The sequence below is a fragment of the Apostichopus japonicus genome, chromosome 15 (genome assembly GCF_037975245.1).
Source record: "Apostichopus japonicus isolate 1M-3 chromosome 15, ASM3797524v1, whole genome shotgun sequence".
NCBI classification, from domain to species: domain Eukaryota; kingdom Metazoa; phylum Echinodermata; class Holothuroidea; order Aspidochirotida; family Stichopodidae; genus Apostichopus; species Apostichopus japonicus.
This window is the reverse complement of record NC_092575.1, coordinates 11,727,424-11,753,244: the sequence shown is the minus strand read 5'-3', so window position 1 is coordinate 11,753,244 and position 25,821 is coordinate 11,727,424. Positions and strand designations below refer to the sequence as shown.

Sequence of the window (25,821 nt, the reverse complement as noted above, 5' to 3'; positions counted from 1 at the left end):
CAATACCTATCCTGATTCCCCAAAAAATGATGATAATAATTCATGGATACAGATAAGGCAAAATGATGTGGCTTGCTGATTTCAAACTTAGATGTCTCCCAAATGGGATAAGGTTTCTCTTTATCTGATTGTTGAAATTGTTCATAACAGTTACCTCTATTACATCATATCTAAGAATGATAGTTGGGTTTGTGTCTCCTTTATGTACTATTTACCGATAATTCCTAATTTCCCAAGACTTTGAATCTTGACTATGCAAACGATCAGTTATATTGCCAACTGAGTCATCTTCGAGCCTTTACTTCATTTTTTTTCTTAGATCATTCTGTTTTAAATCAAAGTGCAGATTTGATGGGTATGTTTCACGATGATGTTGTAGAAGCACCATGTTATGTACTATAACCGCTAACCTCTTTTTGCTAGAATACAATTGTCTTCATTAGCCAGTGTTTACATATGACCCTAACAGGCTATTCGCAATCCAGATCATACCAGGGAGTGTAAAGCAACAACTATGTTAATTCCATTCATACTTAATCTTTTCATTTTTTTGTTTGTTCCCCTTTCGTCTTTGCAGGATTGGACATACGTGTATAAAGTTCCTGCAGTGGAGAAGATAGTTGGTGCTACGATGTATGCTCCCTTGAAATCTCTTCCCAGCAGTAGATGTCCCCCTCTGAAGGTTCCAGAGTACTGTATTTATAAACCTTCATGGCAGGTAAGCTTATCACAAGTACTCCATTTTTTTTTAGGGGGGGGGGGGGAGGGTTCGTATTGTATCAGAATGTTTTTTAAATCTATTTATATGTTTTGTCTACTACACAGTCAGGTGAATTTGAAGCATATGTATGTATTTTATGTATGTATGTATTTTAGATCTCTCTTTTAGATCAGGAACTCGCGAAGAAGCCTCATTGGCTTATCAAAGCCGCAAGCTGACCGAATTGAGTCTCTTAGATTCATATTTAAAGTCCATGACTATGAATTGTCAATTTTCAACAGCTCTGTAATTGGACGTCATACATTAATCTTGGAGTGACTCAAACTGGGGACTGGCTTATGATTGAAAGGCACTGGCATTAACCATTGAACTAACACTCCTTATTATCCACGTCATATTATGCTAGCTGATACAATGCAGCATTGTATCGATTGTACCGTATTTGACTTCTCACAACTACAACTAACTCGTCCTTTCCCTTCCTCAGCTACCGTTATCACCAAAGCCAGAGCTCATCCCATTAATAAAGGAATCGTAAGTTTTTACCTCTCTGTTCTTCTGGCTTCATTTCCAAGATTTAATTGGCAGTGATGATAGATGCAATAGCAATCTACTTAAATAAAGAGTTAATTAAAAGCCGTTTTGATGTCGCTTAATTGCTTAATCTTTTCCATCGTTATATACAGTGTTGTCGTAGACTAAACACGTCATGTGTTCTCTTACCCGTAGGACAATACCTATGGTGCCCAGTGTGGAGATGGACCTACCAGCATCCAACCAACCGTCTGGACTAACCCCATCGGCAGGGATCATGGCATCTCCCGCCATGTACCCCGGCAGTCAGGAGCCCAGGAGTGCCGCCAACCCGGACCCGTCCCCAGCAGCTTCGGAGGCCTCCTCCTTCAGGAACCTCAACTCCATAGAGCAGCCGTCCTCGGCGGCCATCTGCCCGGAGTCTCACAGCCTCTACACGGTTCTAGCGCTTTCCGACTCCCAGCTGAACATCTTCAAAGATTGTAACTTTGACAGCGCGGTGATCTGCGCCTGCAACATGGATATCAAGGGCTCGGATCTGGCGGACGTGGGGGTTTATTTCACTCAGTGCAATTGTGGATTCAGTGCTGTCATGAACAGGCGCTACGCCGTGGGCAGCGGCCTCTTCTCCGAGGACGAGTCTGAAATCACAGGACAAAGGACAGACGCCCCCCTGTGGGCCTATCACAGGGACAATCCCTATCTAACGGAAATTTTTAATCAGAAGCAACTATTACCTCGTCTGCAGAGTTTTGTTAAGGACGGCGTCGAAGAGCTACACAGAACTTCCAAAATAGTGTTGAAGCTCATCCAAGACCAGTGTCATAGCCCGTATTCATCCCTTCAGAGCCTGCTCTCTGTGATACGAGAGAGAACGGAGTACCAGTACGGGCAGATAGCGCGCAGCAATCTGGAGTACCTCGGTAAGCTCGTACCTCAGGGAGTCATTGTTTTCTCTGTGTGTTTTACGTAGTCTTTTGGTTTAGGGTTTTGGAATTGGTAAGCCCTTTGCTCTCTTTACACTACAGAAGTCCTCTTTTTTTTATTCTCTCTTGCTTTGGTTTTGTAGGATAAAATCAATTTCACTAACTGGGACGGATTAAAGTTGATGAATGGGTTCCTCAGCAGTCAGTGAATATACTATAATGTGGTCATCACTAGGGTGGGAAGGTCATAAAATGACCAGTGTTAAGTCCTCTTAGTTTGATTAATGGACATTTGCTTTGCCCAAGTCTTATTCATCTGAGATTGCTCAACTTGTTTTTGCCTGGTCTTGGAAATGTTTATTCCTTTGGTATTCCAAAACTTAGGTGTTTTAATCCTGACGGTGTGTTGTTAAGACAATATCCTTGCAAGTCATAACGTCAGAAACCAAATATACTGATTTTCCAAAAATAAAGGCAGCTGAGATTAAAAGTCTCTTCTGATATGTGCAATATTCCTTTGGGAATCATCAAGTACAATAAAAGAAACCATCCTCAGGACAGGTCAGAGATAGGGAAGTCAACTTAACATGACAAAAGAAACAAATCAAGGGTGATCAAGTTCCCCCCATATTGAACTTTAAGTTTGCTATTTGTAATGGACAGTTCAATGTGTTTGATGACAGTCCATTGAAGGGTTTCATATTGACCCTTCGCTGCATTAAGTGTCCCGCTCAAATGTAGTTGTCTTGCCATCATATCTAGCACTGATAGCATCGTAAAATCTGTAGTACCATCCGATCAGGATTAGATGTATCATTGGGATAATCCAGATGATCTTCAGTTAGGATAAATTCAGGATGTATTAGTGGACTTTTTTTTCTCCTCCCATCAAAACATCTTCTTCATCAGATGCCTGCGACGCTTGCGTCTCGGCTATCGATGACGGGCGGCATTTGTCAGAATCAGCGGGCCGAGGAGCCTGGGATCCACAGTACCTCAGACATAGATGTCTTCATACGTGGGCATACAACCCTGGTGAGGGACATCAACAACATTCTTACTGTTAACTTACTTTTACAAATATTTGCTCTAAGGATTGGGAAAAATTGGCTCATCTTTTTCTTTTTCTTTTAGACTTGTCTTGACTTGGCATTTTGTTCGTTTGTCTATACTTCTGTGGATGATATTTTGGGGAATCAGATTTGACAAGGATAGTGTTTTCCTTTATCTTTTTTATGTGTGTGACATTCTTCGGTGGGATTACTGGAGTGTTTTTGAGATTGAATGTGATTTGAAATGATGTAAACAAATGGTGTAAAATGTATGTCGGTGTCACATTTCTATTTGATAGCTGATGAATTAGTTGGATGTTAAAATCTACTAACTTTTTGGTCATGATCATGTTACATTCAAGTTTTGGTCAGATGCTTGTATAGTTCTCTGATATGCGACTACAAATACCTCAACATTTTCTTCTCTAGCCATTGGTATTAACCATCTTGAAGTTGTTCTCCGTTATAACATTACCTAAGAGCCGCTCTATACTTGAAATTTTTCATCGACAGGTTATGTGAGGATACCCCTTTCATCTCAAGACATCGTGCAGGTGTTACGTTCGTTGCAACCCCTGCTTCATGATGCAATACAGAAAAAACGAACCAAAAGGTTATGGGAACGACCCTATGCAGTACAGGGCCCTCTCACCTGGCAGGTATTCTTCAACATTGCCATACAGGGTGAGTCTCTCTCCGTTATGTTATCACTTAAATGTGTTTAGACAGCAACTTTCTTGAGCTGACAGTTTAAACCACATAGGTATCTGGGCAGTTGTTTTACTTTTCAACTGAAGATAGTATTGGAGGGGGGTTGGGTGGGATGAGGAGGTGTGGGGTACCATTTAAGGACTTATTTGCACATCTCTCTCTCTCTCCCTTTGTCCAAGTAAGATTTATGTATTGAAATGTTAACAGTGAAAATACGAAACACACACAAAGACGAGACGATAAAGAAGGCAGAATAAAATGATAGCTTGAACAAAATACATTCTAGTAATGGTGTATGATAAGTCTCCCGTCGATAATTACCTTTGATAGATGCCTCCGAGTCTCCAGAACCTCTCCCCGTTCCTCCTCTCCTGGTTGGTTACGAGAAGGACTGGATGTCATCGTCTCCATATGCAGTACTTTATTGGGTGAGTAGTAGTAGTACTCCTGGCACGCTCGCAAAAGATATAAAAAAAAATATCAGAAAGAAAAATGAAATGCTGTTAGCAAGCTACTTCTCCACTAAAGGTTAAATGTGTAAAGATTTTCAGGGGTAAGAATTTGAAGCATGGGTTTTGAAAAACATAGTTACAAACTATATATTCACAAGACTGATATTAGAAAGATTTCTTCAAGTTGTCATCGTGTATCATGTTTTCTATGTGAAGCAGTTTTCATACACAGTATGTGGGGGATTGAACTTATATTGTTGGTATGTTGGACGTTATTTGCAAATATGCCATACTCCCCCCCCCCCCCTTTTTTTGGGTTTTTTGAAACTCACTCCTGAGTAAAATGAAAGTTTTGTCATGTTCAAGATGCATCAAGTGCAAAGCGAGTTTTATCAAATTGCAACTTTTTGATTTTTATTGTCACCATCGCAAAGTAAAATCTTGGAAGCTATACATTAGTTACCACAGAATATGCATTTCCTTCAACTGACATGGTAGTTTGTTTTATACGGTGTTCTTTTTGGCAAAGTCACCCGAATTTGACATCTCCAAAACAAAGCAAGAACCAAGAACAAGTCAAGAGTAAAAGTTGTAAGTATAGATTGCCAATTTTTGCTCTCGTTGTCACATTTCGCAGGAGAAACTTCTATTGGAGCCATTTTCATCGTCCAGAGATATCGCTTACATTGCCTTGGTGCCAGATCAGGAGTTCATTTGCAAACGTGCCAAGACATTTTTCAAGGAACTCACTTCTGTGTACGAGGTAAGAAATGCTTTGAGAATTGTCCCCGATAAATGTGATTAATAGTGGTACAAAAAGGTGGCTTGGTGAACCATGTTAATGAATGATACAGTATGAACAGTTTTGGAAGGGGGGGGGGTTAGGGGGCTACTGATGTGTATTAAAATAATAACACGATGATGATGTATGTGTTTGCCAACATTTTGGCCCATTTTGCATAGATTGAGTGAGAGAAAAATCCAGATGTAAACGTTTTGGTCTGTTCTGTCTCTATTTTCTGTGTCTTATATATATTACTGAAAAGGCGAAGAAGATGGCGCGACTCTTCTGTTTCCATTTCATAACTGTACAGTCAGCTACATGTTGTGATTGTTTATTATAAAGTGGCAATAGCAGTTTGTTGTTCAAATGAGCATCGCTTTGGGCATGTTAGGTAATAGAATAATATGCATAACGAGGCTTAAACAAGCAGCTGGTGAAGAATTGGGAAGAATGGAGGGGGGGTACCCTAACTTCATTCAATCTTGATCTTTGAATAAGGTACGGCTGATTTGATGAAAGAGAAATTTGGCAAATATTTACTTCTTTGTTGAACAATATTAGTGTTTTTCATTTCATGTCAGAGCCATAGTTGTGAACATACAACCTTGATATGTTAGAAATAAGTAAAGGGCGCAAGGGAGAGATCATAGAATAATTAGTGTGTGAATCATGAATAGTATCCCATCCCCACCCCCCACCCACACCCCCCTCCCCACCCCAAAATGAATAAATAACGTACAGTATTACAAAGTACTGTTAGAACCTTATCTTGATAAGCATGGTTGATCTCATCTTCTATGTGCATTGTATCATTCATACTCTCACCTTCTTTGGCCGACAGAGTTGCAATTTAGGTCGACATGTGCCGATGGCGAAATCCATGAGGAATGGTATCCTCAGGATTGGTCAGAAATACGCAAGCAAAGTCGAAAGCGAGCAGGTGGACAGCTGGTTCAGCGACATCAACGAACTACCCGAGGCGGCCAAGATCAAAGTATTTGCCCAAGTCTGCAAAGCATATGTCGGTGAGTTACTAAAGATTTACTGTTCACTCCTGGTCTATCCAGATGGAATACATGTCTTGGTTTTGTGAACTTAAAAAGAGTCCTGGTAGTCAAATGTTTTAAGTTTTTTATTTATTGTTGACCCTAATTTTCACCTTGACCATCTCGGAGACCCTCCAGTGGCTGGTATGTTGTGGCCTGGGAAAGGGATTCTATGGGGGGGGGCCCTCACATTTGATTTTCTTTTATCAGATTAAGGGTTCCTACTTCCAAAATGCTGTTATATTTTGTAACTTTTGAAAGAAGTGATTTATTCTCAAGATATTTGTTATTTTTTGGGCTACAAATATCTGCATTTTTTTATGCAACGAATGTTTGGCAACCCTCTAAAACAGTTTGGCAACCCCTTAAAAGCATCACAGACCCCCAGTTTGAACCGTTGGAAAGGATCCAAATGCAAAGATGCATAGCTGTGTTATACACATAATTGTATTATTTTCAGGGTATTTTGTGGAAAACAAGTCTGTAAACCTCAAAAAAGAGCTACATACACTGTGAAAACTAAAAAATTATTCTGTTTTTTGTTCCCTGCCGCATTTTTCCGTGGAGAGAAATACTTTCAGTGTGCGTATAGAAACATTGTCCCTATGGAGAGGACTGAAAGTTAGCCATTAGTTAGGATTTGGTTGTACAATGAAATCAAAAGTCGAGCAGTTTTCGAAGCGTGCAGAGTACTTAAGTATAAGTGATTGTTTATCTTCTCGCAGCTCCGTACCTTATGAAAGACCCCCCAGATGCATCGATGTTTACCAGCCAACCAGCCAAAATGGATAGGGCCTATGCCGCACACAGCACGGTACCTGTCAGCACATCAGCCATGACAGGCTATCCCGCCGGAGGTGTACCCAACGGTAGCGCTGAATTTGCTGCCAAGGGAGCCATGGCAGCACCTACCTCGAAAGGCGTCACCACGTCTGGTAAGAATTAAATTAGTTTGGTTGAAAACATGGGTGAGCCATGCAACCTGTCTGGTGAGAATTTATTCATTATGGTTAAAAGCATGGGCGAGCCATGCACCCTCCCATCTGGTAAGAGATTAATCAGTATGGTTGAAAGCATGGGCAAGCCATGCACCCTGTCTGGTAAGAGTTGATTCAGTATGGTTGAAAGCACATGCGAGCCATGCACCCTGTCTGGTAAGAGTTTAATCAGTATTTTTGAAAGCACATGCGAGCCATGCACCCTGTCTGGTAAGAGTTTAATCAGTATTTTTGAAAGCACATGCGAGCCATGCACCCTGTCTGGTAAGAGTTTAATCAGTACGGTTGAAAGCACATGCGAGCCATGCACCCTGTCTGGTAAGAGTTTAATCAGTACGGTTGAAAGCACATGCGAGCCATGCACCCTGTCTGGTAAGAGTTTAATCAGTATGGTTGAAAGCACGGGTAAGCCATGCACCCTGTCTGGTAAGAGTTTAATCAGTATGGTTGAAAGCACGGGTAAGCCATGCACCCCTTCTCATAAGAATTTAATCAGTATGGTTAAAAGTACGGGCGAGCCATGCACCCCTTCTCATAAGAAATTAATCAGCATGTTTGGAATCACGAGCGAGCCATGCACCCTGTCTTGTTTTCTTAGGTATATATAAATATATATACATATATGTCAATGGACATCAGTCAGGGTATAGCCGGTACTTCCTTTTATTCTATCACCTTCCATAAGTCGACTCTCTGATTCTCATACATAAGATTTTCCTCACATCACCGGAGCTAAGAATATGTGAATGGGCAAAGTTTTAGCATCATTTCTCTGTGAATCATTTTGAACTTGTTCGGTACATAACATAACGCTGTGCAGTAATTGCATGTGACTTAGTAACATTTGATTCCATCTCGTAAGTTACAACTGTTTGTGGTATCTTAGGACTATTTTCATTCTATGATTAATTAGTATTTTTTTTTTGATGTTTCATGTTCTTTTTTCCTCCAATGTTTGTTCTCCCAGATTCCACCAAAACAGAATCTAAGGATGATAGTTCCCCCGAAATTGCAGCCCACGCAGACTTTGTCCAACCCCCAGGGGTGGTCATCTATGTGGTGGACCCCTTTACCTGTAAGGAGGATGAACATCCAGACTATGCTGGCATCACCACTTTAGGACTCCTAAGGTGCTTTGCAGAAATAGTGGAGTGTCTCCCAGAGAATCTAGTCAAAAACATTGCCTTCCAGGTAAGAGTTTTCATCTTGTCTTCCATATTTGTTTGAACGTTTCGTGTCACAACCGAGCATCTTGCATGTCTCCTAAATCAAGAAATCAATTCTCAGTTTCCTCGCTTCAAGAGAGAAAAAGGGGGAACCTAAATCACCGCCGAGAAGTTTGCAGACATGTGAATGCACGTCTCCTATTGGTTCTGAATGTGAATACAGCATCCAATAGCCAATTAGAACAGAAAGATAAAGATCCAGACCAGTGCCATCTTTGGTACTAACCTTGTAGGCATCAAGCTACTACGGTGTGGTACGTGGTACATGGAACACACATAGTCTACCACCTTTCCCTGTACCTGTACCCGGCCTGATGGATCTGTACTCTTCCACAAGGCATTTTGGAATCTAACATACATTCTACTGCAAAATTTTAGTAGTGATATTTGTACTTTGGAGCCTTGTACTGGTACTCATAACGAGGGAAATTCTTCTTGTACTCATGGGGGTGTACTCATGCTACAAATCTGACATGAAACAAAACTGCATTTGGGGGGGGGGTAGAAACATCAAGGGCCCTTTATGGGCATTTGGGGGGTGGGGAGTACATCAAGGGCCCTCGATGGGCATTTTTTGTTTTATACTCAATTTCCATACCAATTCAGTACCTTAATCAAGTTCTGTTTCGATCGATTGGGGGGGGGGGGAGAAACAAACTTTCAAAATGTTTAAAAAAAAAGTACTGCCAAAAACATTGCAATTAACTGTTTTCAGGAATATTGATATGTCTGACAATGACTGTCTGCCCTTCATAATGTTTTAGAATCAAATTTGTCATCAGTTACTTTCTATGTGTGGGACAATTTTTTTTTTTTTGAACATTTTTCTCCATTTTTCATTTTCTTTCTTTTTCTTTCCCAGATTATTCCTCTTCACCAAGTGCTCCAGGTGGCCAATAGCGGCACAGGTCAACGGCAACTCAGTCAACTCAAGTCTCTTGCCTTCTCAGTATTCTCTCAGTGTCACCAGACGGTGAACCCTTCCCTCCCAGGGAGGAGCCTGACCGGGTTCGGCCCCGCTGCCGAACTGGATAAGGTCATCAAAGCAAAAGAGGTGAGTCATATTACCCATGTCCTAGGAAAGACCTTTCCGTACCTTACATGAGGTTACAATCAACCTTTGATTGGCCTTCCATGAGTCTGTGTGTAAATATTAATACAAAGCAGAAAGGCAGAGAAATTTTGACAGGTACATAACAAGTCAGTAGATTTTGGGCCTTGTACCTGTCCGTACGCGCATAGGTGATGGTCTCATGTGAGCGAGCGAGTGAGCTGTACTTTCAATCCTGTAATTACCAAATATCTGTGTCCCGATATGGTACGCTTCTCTTCGGTGCTACTATCATATCGGTGCGTACCTCATTGTCGATCAGTGAACGAGTAGTCGCTGGGAATTTGTCAATCAAAAGTTTTATGTCATATAGTTTATAAGATTGCAAAAGGCCTCCGCCCCCCCTCTCCGGGGACGGTATGTCGCTGACCCCCCCCCAATAATGCACACTTTCCCTTATGTCACAGTGGCCTATGTTAGGGTAAAAAAATAAACTATCCTGACCCAGTAATATCCTCCTATAACTCCAGGGTCTCTTAATTGACCCAGGGCCCTAGTCCCCCATCGGTAACCCTTTTCTCGGCATTGAAAGTGTCTTTGAGGGAAATTGGTGGCACAGTTCAATAAAAGGAGGGGCCAATTTCAATATAATGTCTTCATAATGTTGTGTAATATAATACCAATTTAATTTGTGTGGTTACTTTCCTGTGATTCAGAGCCGAAGCATCCATCCAAACCAAGTTTACTCACCGCCGTACATCTTGGCCCCGCTGAAGGACAAACAGACGGAGCTCGGCGAGTCCTTTGGTGACCTGAGGGAGGCCTGCGGGGAGCTCTTCTGTACCTACTGCTTGTCGCACGACCAAAGATTTCTCCTCACAGCCTGCACAGACAACAAGGGCGAACTCAACGAGACTGCCATCATTAACATCGACATACCAAACAGGTGAGAGGAACCGGTTGTCGAAGATATGCATAACCTGTAGGCTGTTATTGTTATTGTTATGAAATGGTTATAATCATGCCTCTTCGGAAGCCCACACAGGGTGCCATGATGGACATGCTAAAAAAAAAGAAGACTTGTACCTCTCCTACTTGAAATGTTTACTTTAAAAAGTATTTGTCATTTTTCAAAAGCGCATGCATGTGTTGTTGCTGATGATGATGATGATATCGATACTGTTTGATATTCAGGGGGGGGGGGGGGGGAGAAGTACCATGATGAAAGGAAATCTCAGATTGTTGCAATTTCTATCCTTATGTTATTTCTTTCTTCTTTTTTCTCTTTTCAGTAAAAGGAGAAAGAAGGTTTCAGTCAACAACAGAGCCCTGCTGAAGCTCTGGGAATTCTTGCTAGGAGTCATATCAAAGTCTGCGTTACCATGGAGGCTCGTGATTGGTCGCTTTGGCAGGTTGGGACAGGGTGAAGTAAGAGGTAAGTGTCGGTGCAAGTGTATTTATCAAAGTCTTCTAGTTTAAAAACTTAGTGCCAGGGAGAAAACACAATGTAACTTCCAAATCAATGCTTGGAATTTTTTTGTATCAACTCTTAAAGCAACTGAAGACTCTTTTTAATCTAATTCTAAGAAATAAAGCCACCAAATGACCAGCTGAGCCTTTTAAGGCATTAATGTATCAACTTAAGGGTAACTGGTTGTGTTTGAAGACATGGTAAAATACAAGGTACAAGTATTTTCTCTGTACCTGGCATGGAGAGGATTGAGCTGCTGGCAAGCCTTATCACCAGAATGTAAAAACAATATCAGATCGTGGAATTAGAAATGTTTTGAGATGTTTTAAATTAGGCTCAGCTGAGGTTCATTCTGTACAAAAGTGTTTATGTAAGGGAAGGCTCGCAAATTTAACCGGCGATGATCGAAGGCCCAGCCAGCAGCACACCACTGCTCATTATGCAGCCTGCATATCGCTCACGCTTGAGTGCACACACCCACGGTAACTCCGTGATTTGTTTGTTTGTAATCAAAAGCGGTACTTGCCTTTTCCTGGTCTGTGGTTTTTACGTAACAATGGCACTCTGACTACAGTAGAAGGAGATTTATTTCAAGAACGAGTTGAAATCTTCATGAACTATTTTCGTATCGAATGTTTCAAAATACTTTCAGACTTCTTTTCCTGTACAAAGTATTTTCATTCACTAACACTGATCCATCTCTCTTTTCTCTACTGGAACAGTAAGTTGGTACACCTTTCAAATTTTACGAAAGATTGAGCAAAATACTTTCGAAAAATTCACGCGAAACTGGCATAACATGCTAAATGCAACAAATGTCATGTAAACAAGGCTCTAGTACACCCATTTATGAATAAACCATACGACCACATCTGCTGTTAAGCGAGGGAAAAAGAAAGTATTTTCTAGAATTTCCACAAAAAAGAGAAAAAATAATTATCCTACCATAGTTAAGATTATAGTACATAGCCTAACCACTTCGTCGGTTACGGATCTCACGTAACAACAAAAACACAACTAATTGTATTTTGCGAAGTTGACGTTTTCTACAAGGACATGGAAACAATATTGAGCATAGAGAAATTACCAATTGTGTACGAACAGTAAGTTGGTACACCTTTCAAATTTTACGAAAGATCGAGCAAAATACTTTCGAAAAATTCACGCGAAACTGGCATATCGTGCTAAATGCAACAAATGTCATGTAAACAAGGCTCTAGTACACCCATTTATGAATAAACCATACGACCACATCTGCTGTTAAGTGGGGGAAAAAGAAAGTATTTTCTAGAATTTCCACACAAAAAAGGAAAAATAATTATCCTACCATAGTTAAGAGTATAGTACATAGCCTAACCACTTCGTCGGTTACGGATCTCACGTAACAACAAAAACACAACTTTTTGTATTTTGCGAAGTTGACGTTTTCTACAAGGACATGGAAAAAATATTGAGCATTTAGTTAATCATGCCAAGTGGCCTAAAACATGGGATTGCAAGGTTTACTTTGATAAAGATGGCCATACTGTAGCTATTGGGGCCTTGACATCGTGCTATGTATGTATGGTATAGACTGTGCCTCGTGTATCATGGGGAACAGATTGTTTTGTTCATGCGGATGAGTCGGTTAGCTTGAGGTGTGTTTTATATACATCCATGGTTTTACTTTGTTACGGGGATATAAATTTTCTTGAACGTCTAAGATAATATTTCGCATAACTTTACCGATCCTTTACTGACTGACCTAATTAATTCTAGAGTGGAGTCAAAATAGTTTACTCCATGAAATTTTTTTTGGAAACGTGCCAAAAATGTTGACAAACAGGTGTTAGACGGGGATTGTTTGGCAAGGTACCTGGGAAAATCCGCAGCACATGTACAGTAGCCTACCGTGATATTTAAGTAGGGGTAAACACTGCAGTTAACTTGTAAACTGATGTACGTATAAAGCACGCTGTTTATTGTTAGGCAGTCTAGAAACGGGGCTTTGCTGAACGTAGTTTGCTTCATAATATCGTCAGTTTTGTAAGTTAAACTTTTTAAAGATTGTAAGACAGGTTAAATCTCTTTTCATTTTATCACATAATATAGCTACTCTAACTTGTCTCTAACAGCAGACTGTTATTTTTGCCTGGCTCTGATGAAATACTACTATCTCAAGTAACGTTGGCAAGTTGCCAAGAAATAAATGTCACGCAATGTGATACAAAAAGTCAGATTACCCATTCATGAAGGCTTCAAACGCAAGTTTTCAAACATTGGTTCAGTGTATAGTACAATTACAACTAGTCATACCGTTGTAGTCTAAACCGAATTTATGCTTTATGCTAAACGATCTGAACAAACGTAATTTCTCAAACTAAATTAAAATTATATCATTCGTGACTTCGTTACAACTAAAGCCAAGTAAGTCTACTATGAATAAGAATTATTCGGTTTCTTTATTAGCCATTCCATTTCGTAAAGCGCCATGCAATAACAATTTTTCTTGCACAAGTCGCGAACTGTTCAGGTTTTTTACAACCCGAAAGCAGCTGTGCAACGTGAAAGTAAGATCACGCACATGTCTTAGCCTACTGTCTGACTGCATGACTCACGTGGAGGTGATTCTGCTATATAGATACGTACGAGAGTTTTAATGGTTAGGCTATATATTTACTGTCATTTCAATAAACTGTTTACAGTACGAACGAAAGAAAAGTCCCCACAGGTTTGAGAGATTGTCTAGAGCATTGATGATGTAGGTTTTTGTGTATTAAGGGATTCAAAACCAAACGGAGTGTCTTCGTTAGTTCAATTGCAAAACACAAAATAAAAAATAGCGATGAAAGCGCCACGTAAAATTCATGTTACGAGCACAAACCGTCAGCAAAGTACACACAACTGTGTAGTAACTCAATGCAGTTACAGTAGCCTATATGTAGTAGCTTTATTGATAAACAATTCTCCAACCTGCAGAGAAAATTCTATAACCCTTTTGTGTACATCCTGGACCAAAGTGACCAGTTCATTGTCTGGTCTTCTTTTGTGCATAAGAGGCTTAATTTGTGGTCTCATAGTCAAGTGCATACAACTGTCCACCAAGTCTTGGAAGGCAGGAAATGTGTGCGTTCAAGCATGACTCATTACCAGCTGGTTGCTGTGCTCATTACACTGGATAGCAACGGTTGGGCCTTCGATCATCGCCGGTTAAATTTGCGAGCCTTCCCTAAGCCCAGGCTACTATGTTATGTTATTGTTGCATATATAAGCTAAGTTGTATGTTTGTTGTATCTAGCCTAGAGTTAGTTCTGTATTGTTTGTTGACATATCTAGCCTAGTCTTAGTTTTTACTTTGTTGTATCTAGCCTAGACTAAGTTGTATGTTTGTTGTATCTAGCCTAGAGTTAGTTCTATGTTTGTTGACATATCTAGCCTAGTCTTAGTTTTTACTTCGTTGTATCTAGCCTAGACTAAGTTGTATGTTTGTTGTATCTAGCCTAGACTAAGTTGTATGTTTGTTGTATCTAGCCTAGACTAAGTTGTATGTTGGTTGTATCTAGCCTAGAGTTAGTTCTATGTTTGTTGACATATCTAGCCTAGTCTTAGTTTTTACTTTGTTGTATCTAGCGTAGACTAAGTTGTATGTTTGTTGTATCTAGCCTAGAGTTAGTTCTATGTTTGTTGACATATCTAGCCTAGTCTTAGTTTTTACTTTGTTGTATCTAGCCTAGACTAAGTTGTATGTTTGTTGTATCTAGCCTAGACTAAGTTGTATGTTGGTTGTATCTAGCCTAGAGTTAGTTCTATGTTTGTTGACATATCTAGCCTAGTCTTAGTTTTTACTTTGTTGTATCTAGCGTAGACTAAGTTGTATGTTTGTTGTATCTAGCCTAGAGTTAGTTCTATGTTTGTTGACATATCTAGCCTAGTCTTAGTTTTTACTTTGTTGTATCTAGCCTAGACTAAGTTGTATGTTTGTTGTATCTAGCCTAGACTAAGTTGTATGTTGGTTGTATCTAGCCTAGAGTTAGTTCTATGTTTGTTGACATATCTAGCCTAGTCTTAGTTTTTACTTTGTTGTATCTAGCCTAGACTAAGTTGTATGTTGGTTGTATGTAGCCTAGACTAAGTTGTATGTTGGTTGTATCTAGCCTAGAGTTAGTTCTATGTTTGTTGACATATCTAGCCTAGTCTTAGTTTTTACTTTGTTGTATCTAGCGTAGACTAAGTTGTATGTTTGTTGTATCTAGCCTAGACTAAGTTGTATGTTTGTTGTATCTAGCCTAGAGTTAGTTCTATGTTTGTTGACATATCTAGCCTAGTCTTAGTTTTTACTTTGTTGTATCTAGCCTAGACTAAGTTGTATGTTTGTTGTATCTAGCCTAGAGTTAGTTCTATGTTTGTTGACATATCTAGCCTAGTCTTAGTTTTTACTTTGTTGTATCTAGCCTAGACTAAGTTGTATGTTTGTTGTATCTAGCCTAGACTAAGTTGTATGTTTGTTGTATCTAGCCTAGAGTTAGTTCTATGTTTGTTGACATATCTAGCCTAGTCTTAGTTTTTAATTTGTTGTATCAAGCCTAGACTAAGTTGTATGTTAGTTGTATCTAGCCTAGACTAAGTTGTATGTTTGTTGACATATCTAGCCTAGTCTTAGTTTTTACTTTGTTGTATCTAGCCTAGACTAAGTTGTATGTTGGTTGTATGTAGCCTAGACTAAGTTGTATGTTTGTTGTATCTAGCCTAGAGTTAGTTCTATATTGTTTGTTGACATATCTAGCCTAGTCTTAGTTTTTACTTTGTTGTATCAAGCCTAGACTAAGTTGTATGTTAGTTGTATCTAGCCTAGACTAAGCTGTATGTTAGTTGTATCTAGCCTAGACTATGTTGTTTGTTGGTTGTATGTAGCCTAGACTAAGTTCTTTCTTTGCTGTATCCAGCCTATACACGGTTGTATTTAGCCTTGGCTAAATTGTATTATGTTTGCATCTAGTCTAGGCTGCTGAGTGAAATGGAAATCATCGTTTTCTTTCTGTTTTAGATTGGAGTGCCTTGTTGAGCCGTCGATCGTTGACGATGCAGAGTCTGAAATTGAAAGAATTGTGTGGCATGTGCAGCGTCCCAGGGAGCAGCGAGTACCCCTGCATCCTGAGTGCATGCCTGGTGTCCCTGGAACCAGAGACAGGTCTCAGGATTATGGCTGGTAAGTTGGGCCTTTATGCAAGATTGTTAGTTTGTTTCCCGATAGTCTCTTCGTCTAGAATATCAGAAGCGGCTCAGTTATCGGAGAGCAGTGAATAATCAGGATCGGTCGTGACAGTGTTGTGTGTGCGGTAGAAACATCGTTGTTGGTCACCTTGACAACCTGTCCTGGTTGTATTTGTTTTCTGTCAAGAATGACTAGCAGCACGAAATTCAAATTTTGATATGTTTGTAGAATATTTTAAAACACTGCTGGCATTCCATGCTGTGTTACTGTTACCCATTTTTTTATGGTTGAGAAGTGAGCCTTTAATCAGCTGAAGTTCAGGTCAAAGAGTGACAGGACCATTTAAGTCAGTTCCTAGCACAAAACCTTTATAGGTTTATCAAATCACATGTTTACATTTCATTGAAAATTGAATAAGGAAGGTCAAGTGGTATTGACTGTCATCTAAGGGTGCTCTGTTGATTAAATGAAACTAAAATGACCAGCTGTCGTTTTGACTTTATGATAAAATGGATTACCGTTGACCTTTAGGTCTGCTCTGAGGAGACGAGGTCATCCTGAAATAAGCCTTAAAGGAGCATTCCTTAGTTTTGGCATATTGTAAATGTGAATATCTTGAAACTGGTATGGAAATGTTACAGTCATGTATTATGGCATGTCAAAACCAAAATAATTCTGCCTGAAGTCATCATTTAAGACAGATAATAGAACAAATTGCCACCCTTATCCAAGTATCAAAGAATTGTTAACTTACAGAAGAAGAGCGCATTGAGATAGGAAATGTTACATTGAGCTTCATGACCATAAGATTGTTCATAATAATAAATAATAATATTAATGTTGGATTTATATAGCGCTTTATACCAAGGTTGCAAAGCGCTTTAAAGATGTTATATTACCCCTAGTCAATGATAAACCTGTCCCAGAGACAATCCATCCAGTTGGCTGCAGGTATATACTGCGCCCAATGACAAGTTACCTCACAGGTACCCATTTAACCCCTGGGTGGTGGAGAGGCGCAATTGAGATAAAGCATCTTGCCCAAGGAAACAACGTAATGAACTAGGCAAGAATCGAACCAGCAATCCTTGGCTCACAAGTCTTAGCCAATTGGCCACCACGCTCTCCCGCTCATGATTAGAGTCTATAATCAAATAATGCACTAATAATGCAATAATTCACTTAGAAGCAACCTAAAAATGACAACAACCAATAAAGGGAGAGAGTTGCTAAAGTTTTTGCAAGTGCACAGGTCCCTCCCATGATGCTCCCAAATTACCCCCAGGACCCTCCACCCTCTCCACCCTCATCGTCTCCCCTTCTCCCACAGACTCGGTAGCTGCAGACAAGTGCAGTAAGAGCAGCCAGCGGGACCAGCCCAGCTGCCAGTTGCACACCCCCGACGACGCCACCTGCACCCACATCATGGTCTTCCCCACCAGTGCTACTAAACAAGACGCCAGTGCTACCTATCAGTCGGAACCCATCATGGATCTGACCTTCCCCAACCCCGTGGACAACGTTCCCTTGGGGGACGACTTGTTCAACGACTCTGACATTGTTCGAAGCCTGTTCGAAAACCCCATTATGGACGACGTCAGGTCGCCGACTCAGTTGGACCATCCACAGGGGTCGCCCAGCTTGTTGCCTGCTATGAACAGTATCGGTATTGATAGTGGTATCAAGGTAAGTGGTCACATCTCCCCTTCTTGAGTCCTTCCAAGGAAAAAAATACACTGCAGATGGATTTTTTTAAAGCTATGGTAAATTTGAATAAAGAGACTTTATTTATTTAAAAAAAAGGTTAAGATGTTTAGACGTTTTAGTACAACTGTACGAAGTGACTACACCCATAACTTGTACTCAAGTAACATCAATGCTACAGTAGATTTAAGGCACATATTAAGGTACGGTTCACATCTCCCTTCTGGAGTCCTACCAAGGAAAAAATACACTGTAGATAGTTTGTTTTAAAGCTATGGTATATTTGAATAAAGAGACATTTATTTATTTATTTTATTTTTTATTTTTTAACCTTTAAAGACTTTTAGAAAAATAATATAGTACAACTGTACTAAGTGACTACAACCATAATTTGTACTCAACTTTCATCTATGCTATATATAGTAGATTTAAGCAGTGTTTTATAGACCCTGCAAGTACCCTTCAGAACAGCTGACTTGTAATTATAATAATAATAACAGTCGAGAGTGAAGCTAGAAGCAAATCAATAAAAAATATAAACTGCTGAGCTAAAAGTACAAAAATATAGACATTCCTTCAGTATTATTAGTTGTTTGGTTTGTGGTATATTCTAACTTAGCAAATGCCTCTTCTTTGTTCCTTTCTCACAGAATTCCAGTGGTTTGCCAGAGAACGTCCTCCCCGTAGATGCAGAGAACGTTCTCCAACAGCCCTTAGCCCTCGGCTACTTTGTCTCAACAGCTAAGGCAGGCAACCTCCCCAAGTGGTTTTGGTCGTCCTGTCCGGAGGCTGAAACAAACTGTCCCGTCTTCCTCAAGGTAAAGAAGCCTCTGACTTTTTTTCACAGACATGTGGCATTTTAGGAAAGCAATTGTCAAGCAAATTTTTGGAGAGGATATCATTTTCCAGTCAGTTTCCTACGGAACAGGATTTTGTACACGCTGTCCATAATATTTCAGTGAAATGCAGTCTATATGTAACTTCCAATCTCCAGCAACTCTAAAAAACAATTTGTGCAGAGTTTTGTGACAGATTTTAAATTGTAACAATCCAGATCTAAATCCTGTTCAAGGCCAAGGGGCAAAAGAAAGAAAGAAAGAAAGAAAAAATTCTGTTGTGAATTTTTTTCCTTCTGGTTTCCGTGTAACTTTTTTGGTTGTTTGATTTGCTTGCATAATATATCAGCTATTTTTTTTTCTATCCTAACAGGCTGCCTTGCATGTTAATAATGGCGCTGTGCAACAGACTTCAGATGATATTTATCAAAAGCCTCACACCCACTCGCTGGATTCTAACAAAACCACGGATGTGCTAAGGTAAGTTAGAAAAATTCTATCGTGTGGGCGTGTGTGTGACTGAGGTGTGTGAATGAGTGGAGCTAGTGTTGTTAGGGGAGGGGGGGGGTGGATGAGTGCATAAGTAGACATTTTATAATGTGACTGGGGAAGTGGGGGGGGGGTCGGTATACTAGGGGTTAATCATTGTAGTCAGATATTAGGCTTTTGTTACTTTTGACTGGGTGGTGTAATGGTAGTGAGGGGTTTATCTAATAGGATAGAACAAGTATATAGGGTATCAGCTCATAGAAGAAGCGTGACGGGAAAAACAATCACATAAAAGGTGATCTTATCACTTTGAACAAATGTGGGATTGTCAATTGAGGTCAAAACAATTGGGTAAAATGTTGACACCTTTCCTTAGCGGGGGTACACCAAGTATATTTCTGGGGGGAGGAGTGTTGGCTTTGGCACCTGCAGAATAAAATCAAGGGGAGCTCTTCTCCCTCCCTCCCTTTCCCTCCCTCATCAGCAGACAATGTAACCAAAAAAATTCTAGTGAAGAATACATCAATATGCAATATGTATGGTCGTGTACAGCCAAAACATTATTGTTATCGTTGTTGTTACTACTATTATTATTATTACATCAGATCTTTGCCCCACCCACACAACCCACACCCCCTCCTCCCCCGAAAGTTACATTAATGGTGGTCGTGCCGGCTTCTTCATGAGCCATAAAAGGTGAATTGTGTAGGTTTTAATATGGATGATTTGCCCATCTTTTCCATATCTGTATATCTTTATCTGTACATTGTAACTTAGTTTATGAGACTTTGTTTGATCCCAGACATGGCATTCCCATTTCCCTTTTGTTTGATAAAGTTTGCCTCGTTTTTTTTTTGGATGTGGAATGTCAACTGTCTTTACACCGAAACCAATGCCATTTATTAGGTCATGTAGATAGCCTAATCATTTCATATTCAGCATTTGCAAACCCCATCTCCCTCACCAAATATAGTCATTGTAATACTGTAAATAAAAAGAAAAGGAAAACAGTAAAGCACCTGTGACCTCGTTGATGTCATATTTATACTTGATCAAGTCTTCAGTCTTGTGAGTGTGTGTGTGTGAAGGAACATTGAAAATCTGTGATACCTCCCGAATAGAATGAGAGTTTTCTTAGCTGTTTGGTGCAGTTGTTTATGACAGTATTCTCTACCACATAGACCAATGACGATGCTTGGGGGTTTTTGGTCTCCCCCAGTAAAGCAAGGCGTGAAACTTTTTGTCAACCGTGTGTTTCCATTTCCGTCCCTTTCCTCAGATATGTTTTGGAAACATACAACGGTCTGTCATGGTTGACGGTAGATCCAGCCACTGGTGACCGCCGATCCTGCCTTCCAATCCACATGGTGGTCCTCATGCAGTTATACAACACAGCCGCTGCCCTTCTCTGAGGTCAGAGGTCGCTGCCCGTCTCTGAGGGGTCAGAGGTCACAAGCTGCTTCCTTGGGCTACTACCATAACCTTTTTTTTTTCTGCATCAATAGATATAAATATTTATAAATACTTTAAAATCAGAGAGAGAAAGCACAGAGTATATCATGTATTACCTTCAAGAGTTCATTTTTTTTTTCCTTCTTCTTTTCTTTGCTTTTTATGGAGAAAGAGATAGAGAGATAGAGAAACGGAAAAAAAAAAAAATACTATGTACATTTCTTATGACTTTTTGATGACAATGAATGGAAAGTAGGAAAATTATTTGTTTATATTTGTTACCTGTCTATAAAAGAAAAAAAAGCCATGAAATAGTAGGTCTGTACAAAACAAAACAAAAAAAATTTTTGTAAAAAGAAATATTATACAAACTAGTCCTTTTTTAGTATGTTTTTTACTTTTCGTTTTTTTCCCCCCCACTTTCTGATGGGTACTTTTCCGTGAAAATGAAGACGACTTTTTAAAACAGAATATACACTAAGAGTATAGGAACCATGTGAAAACAAATGATACAACAAGGGGAAAGCTGTGAACTTGCTTAGTCTCAGGTTTTTAGAAAGAAATAGGAGAAACTGGTAGGATAATATTTTTTATCAACCTCAAATAAGATGAGAGAAAACAAAGGAAGAAAAAGATGTTATGAAAGAGGAAAATGTTGTCTAATTGTTCGTTAAGGTTTCAGGTGAGAATATTCCAAGTGGCAATAGTATGCAATTTAGAGAACAATAATGAAAAAAACAAATGGTTTAGAATATTTGTTGTTGTCTAAGTAAGGATATTGATGGGACCACTAAACGTGTAAGAAAATGAAAAGAAAAATGAGAGAAGAAATGCTCCCAACGCTTTAATCACCTTGTCTGAAGAGATTTTAGAAATATTTTATCACAGCGGGGGAATTATGGTATGAATCCAAGAGGATAAATGTTTTGAAATTTTTAATTACAATAATGGAGACTTTTGTCTACCAGGTAACTGGGATCTACACCCACCCATACAGAACGTTGCAACGGAACAAAAGATTGAGAAGAATAAAAATGTGCGATAAACGACATATTTGATGATGGCAGTGTTTCAAGAAAATTCCAAATCATATTTTGAAAGTCATTGTTTGTGGAACTTGCTTATTATGGTCTGTGTTTAGGGAAAAGGGCAACTGTATAAAATGGAAAGTTGGTCATAAAAACTGTTACTTGTGTTTAATTTTAATTTTCCGCCCTTCCCTCGACTACAGTCTTTATATGTAGGTGCATTACTGTACTGACATGGAAGAAATCTCCACCAAAGATAAAATAAAAAATAAAATGGGCCAGAAGGGGTGGTGGGGGGTGGGAGGATGCAAGATGGGGTGGGGAATAGTAAATATTATTTTGTAACCCTTAGTTAGGTCTGAAAACCTAAAGACATGTATTTGGTCTTAACCTACATTATTACACATAGATCCTGAATAGAACTCATTATTGCCATATGTTTATCTAGTCTATCAACTGGAGATGTCTTACTAATCTTCCTGTGTGGTGATGGGGGGGGGTTGGGTGGGGTGTGTGTTTCAAATAGAATATCCCCCTGGCTAGGGGAGTGAGAAGTTGAATGATGAGAGGGGAAGAAATGCACTACTTTTTTTTTTCAATGAAACTCATCCTTTATCTTTGGTAGGTGAAACCATAAGTACAGGTCTTAGGGTTGTTATTTCTGACATTTCTGTTTCTCAGTTTGTGGAATATGAAAAGAATGTCGTGGACATCTTTCATACGGGTTGATTGGTAGAGAACATTTCTGTCTGTAGCCAGTATTATTGGTCCACTTGTAAGAAATAAAGAACAAATGTTTCTGCTGTTTGTAATACTGTATCACTCTTACCTATCCTCACAATCATAGTCTGGAATGAAGGTCAGGTCGAAAACTCAATTATTTGCTTTTTTTTAAAACAAAACACTGAAATCACTGTCAGCAATGTTGAAGAAAGGCTTGATATATTGATTGATTAATTAAGTCATCTATTGATTGATCAATGATTAAATTATGCCATCATCAAAACGATTTCTGCATTTTGTATTTAATGATCAATTTTTACCAAAATAAAAAAAAAATTGAATTAAGTTGTAGTACTTTCATATTTTCCTGAAAGGAGGCTGGTTTGTGGTTGAAAGCTGTCATAGTGGGATAACTATGGGTAGTAAGTAACTGAATGAATTTTATAGATAATGAGAATCCCAAGGGGTACCCTCACTGGCAGGAAGTCCCTGTGAGTTCAGTGAGACAAAGTTTCTATAACATTTAGAATAGTTTTTCTGTGTTTGGAAAAGTAGAAAGAAAAGCATTGGAGAAAATCCATCATAATAACAATAGATTTATTTATAGAATGGAGGAGTATTTTGAGAGAGCAAAGAGATAGCATAAAACACAAGACTTTATGTTATGGTTATACAGCTGGGTGATTGGAGATTGCCTACCACATTAAGTGTATGAGAATTCCAGCCTAAACATGGGAGATACCTACCACATTACAGTTAGGTTTTTTATATGAGAAAATGCAGCCCAGTTGTGAGGAGATACCCTCCTACAGTAATTATGTTTCTGAGGATAGACAGTTTTACATTATTGTAATAATCTATGACAGTGTGGTGGTCAAGTATGGACTTGCAATCTAAGGTTTTCAGGTTCAACTTCTAACCAAATCAGTATGTTGTGTCTTTAGACAAGGACCTTAATTTCCATGGCGTCTCTTCACCCAGGTGTATAAATAGGGACCTGTGAGGTAACTTCTAAATATTGTTGCATGTGCTGGTTTGTGGCTACACCCAATGGGAAGTCCCTCAGGAGATGTGGATGTGGTGCCTTGTGGTACCCCAAATTGGGATTGTCCAAATGGGATTGTTTGAAATGTGCGCACTTTGGTGTTTGGGATAAGTTGCCAATGCCCAGGGGTTAAATGTTGTCAAACCATGTGAGGTGGCCTAGGCCTTGAACAAGACTTAAACTTCAGCTAATTATGATTATTATTTATCAAGTGAGTTAGTGAGAATCTAAAGCCTAACAGTAATGGATAAAATACAACATGGGTTCTATGAAGCAAGTTTGGACGCCAGGGGAAGTGAGGGGGTTAAGTGGGGTAGCCAGTGGTCTGGCCTTAAGCATTTCAGTGTATTGTCCTCTTTCTTTGAGGGGGGGGGGCGTCCTTATAAAACAGAGGTAGACTTGTGCGAGTATTGACTTTAGTAAAATAAATCATTACAGTTAATAGGATCTCATCCAGTTTCATATTACCTGTATGGCAAGTTAGCTTATTTATTGTGTGCATTGTATAAGTAATAATTAGTATCATCAAATATGTTAGCTGCAGGGGAATCCCCTTCCCCCCCTACCACAAGAGTTAATCATCATTGATTACTAGCAGCCCATACCATCTCCATGAGTGGTCAATGTATTCTGCTCCATTTTGAGGTCATGTCTCGGTGACCACCCCATGGGTCAAGTATTTTGTTGAGATGGTTTCGTCAGGAACTGTTATCACTCTGCTAACTCATATAACAACTTACAAAGTCAAAAAAAAAAAATAAAGGCTGGCTCCCTTATGATCTTTGCTATTAAAAGTTTGTAAACAGCTTCTAGGAGACATGGGTTTTAACATTTTTGTTATTATGTTTTGGCAATTCTTATGTGGTTAAATTCCGATTTTTGGGCTAAAATAATTGCAATTAGTTGGCATTATGAGAGAGTAAGTTGTTCCCTGAAAAGGCTCGATGGGTGTTTGGGCCGAAGACACTCTTTGATCTTGCACTAGTTGTTGTGCACTACAAGGAATTCTTCCCCGTTTTCTCCATCCAGAAAATTACCATTCTCATCAGTTGACATTTCAAAACAAATAAGACAAGAGTAATCTTTTACAGCCTTGCAGGAAACTATTTTTTTCCGGGGGGGGGGGTGAGGGGGGGAAGGGGTGAGGGGGGATATCTGCAGGAGAAGCATAGCTAGTGTTTTGATTGCAGATTTAATAGCTACTTGTGTATTGAGAATTGTACTGTGCATTTGACAGAAATTGTTTGTACCCGATGAGTTATGCTAGCATTGTACTCTGAAGGAACCACCACATGAGATCTGGTAATAAATACCTACCGGGACATCAAACTTGGTTGCCACAGATTTTAAAGATACAGAAGAAATGAAAATATAAGATCTAATAAACATCAGAACAGTATTTGGAAAACGGTATTATGGCATGTTTGTTTTTTTCCTCAGACAAGAAAAAGTTGTAATATTTAGTGTTAGAACAAAGGGTGACCTTGTTTATCAGACTCATTGTTATTTTTCTTCTCATACATGAGCTGTATTTACCAACTCAAAAACCTAAAAATCATCTGGTAAAGTTTTGTTTCATAACTAAATATTTCGCAGATACAGGTAACCTCCTGATTGTATATACATTGTTTTATCCTCCAACCTTTAAACACAGAGTAAGTGTATAAGTTTTAAATCAGTGGTCATTTACGTTCCTTTGTGTAATGTGTGCTTGCCACTTGAGGGTTTTCTTTGTGTTTGTGAGTTGGGGATTAGGGGGGGGGGGTGAAGGGTTGGGTTGGGAGTGGACTAGGCAGTAGACAATAGACAGCAGATTATAGGCAGCAGCAGCTGTCCATGGCAAGGGAAGGGTGATAATGGTATCTTTAGCCTCACTTCTTGTGTTTTCCTTTCTTTCTTTCTTTCTTTCTTTCTTTTTTTGACGCTGTCAAAAAGTCAGTCGCGGAAAGAAAGAATTGTGTCAAATATTTTGTATATATTTCCTTTCTTGATGGACAGATGATTTATACATATTATACACACTTTGGAATATGACATGTAGAGTAATGTTCAAATTGATAACAATGAAAGTAAGTTATTAAATTATTGTCATCTCTTATTTTTTTCATTTCCTTTTTGCTCTGTAGGGAGAGAGGGAAGATGGGGAGGGAGGGTGGAAGTGGGATAGTGGGCGGAAGTGGGATAGTGGAGGGAAAACATGAGGAGCAAGAAATGGGAGAGTTAAGGGGAAAGACGGAGGTAGAGAGTGAAGAAGGGACAATGAAATTGGACAGGAGGGGGAGAGCGTAGGGGAGACGGGAGAATATAACTAGACTGAAGGGGGAGAGCGTTGGGGGAGAGTGAATAGTGTAATTGGACATGGGGTCAAAGTGGGGGAGGGA

At 39.4% G+C, this 25,821-nt stretch overlaps 1 protein-coding gene across 2 annotated transcripts in view; it reads left to right on the top strand.

The window, feature by feature from the left end:
• Window positions 1-25,522, top strand: part of LOC139981616 (mediator of RNA polymerase II transcription subunit 13-like) — a 94,171-nt gene extending 68,649 nt beyond the window's left edge. For both annotated transcript variants that reach the window (XM_071994136.1, XM_071994135.1), the window contains exons 17-34: window positions 578-718; window positions 1,209-1,255; window positions 1,451-2,178; window positions 3,091-3,216; window positions 3,747-3,917; window positions 4,275-4,372; window positions 5,034-5,159; window positions 6,022-6,205; window positions 6,952-7,161; window positions 8,192-8,415; window positions 9,313-9,504; window positions 10,218-10,447; window positions 10,794-10,936; window positions 15,996-16,157; window positions 17,494-17,849; window positions 18,518-18,685; window positions 19,077-19,183; window positions 20,472-25,522. In XM_071994136.1, the coding sequence (XP_071850237.1) occupies window positions 578-718; window positions 1,209-1,255; window positions 1,451-2,178; window positions 3,091-3,216; window positions 3,747-3,917; window positions 4,275-4,372; window positions 5,034-5,159; window positions 6,022-6,205; window positions 6,952-7,161; window positions 8,192-8,415; window positions 9,313-9,504; window positions 10,218-10,447; window positions 10,794-10,936; window positions 15,996-16,157; window positions 17,494-17,849; window positions 18,518-18,685; window positions 19,077-19,183; window positions 20,472-20,604 (3,546 nt within the window). In that variant the 3' untranslated portion in view covers window positions 20,605-25,522. The remainder of the gene's footprint in view (window positions 1-577; window positions 719-1,208; window positions 1,256-1,450; window positions 2,179-3,090; window positions 3,217-3,746; window positions 3,918-4,274; window positions 4,373-5,033; window positions 5,160-6,021; window positions 6,206-6,951; window positions 7,162-8,191; window positions 8,416-9,312; window positions 9,505-10,217; window positions 10,448-10,793; window positions 10,937-15,995; window positions 16,158-17,493; window positions 17,850-18,517; window positions 18,686-19,076; window positions 19,184-20,471) is intronic.
• Window positions 25,523-25,821: the final 299 nt, after the last annotated feature.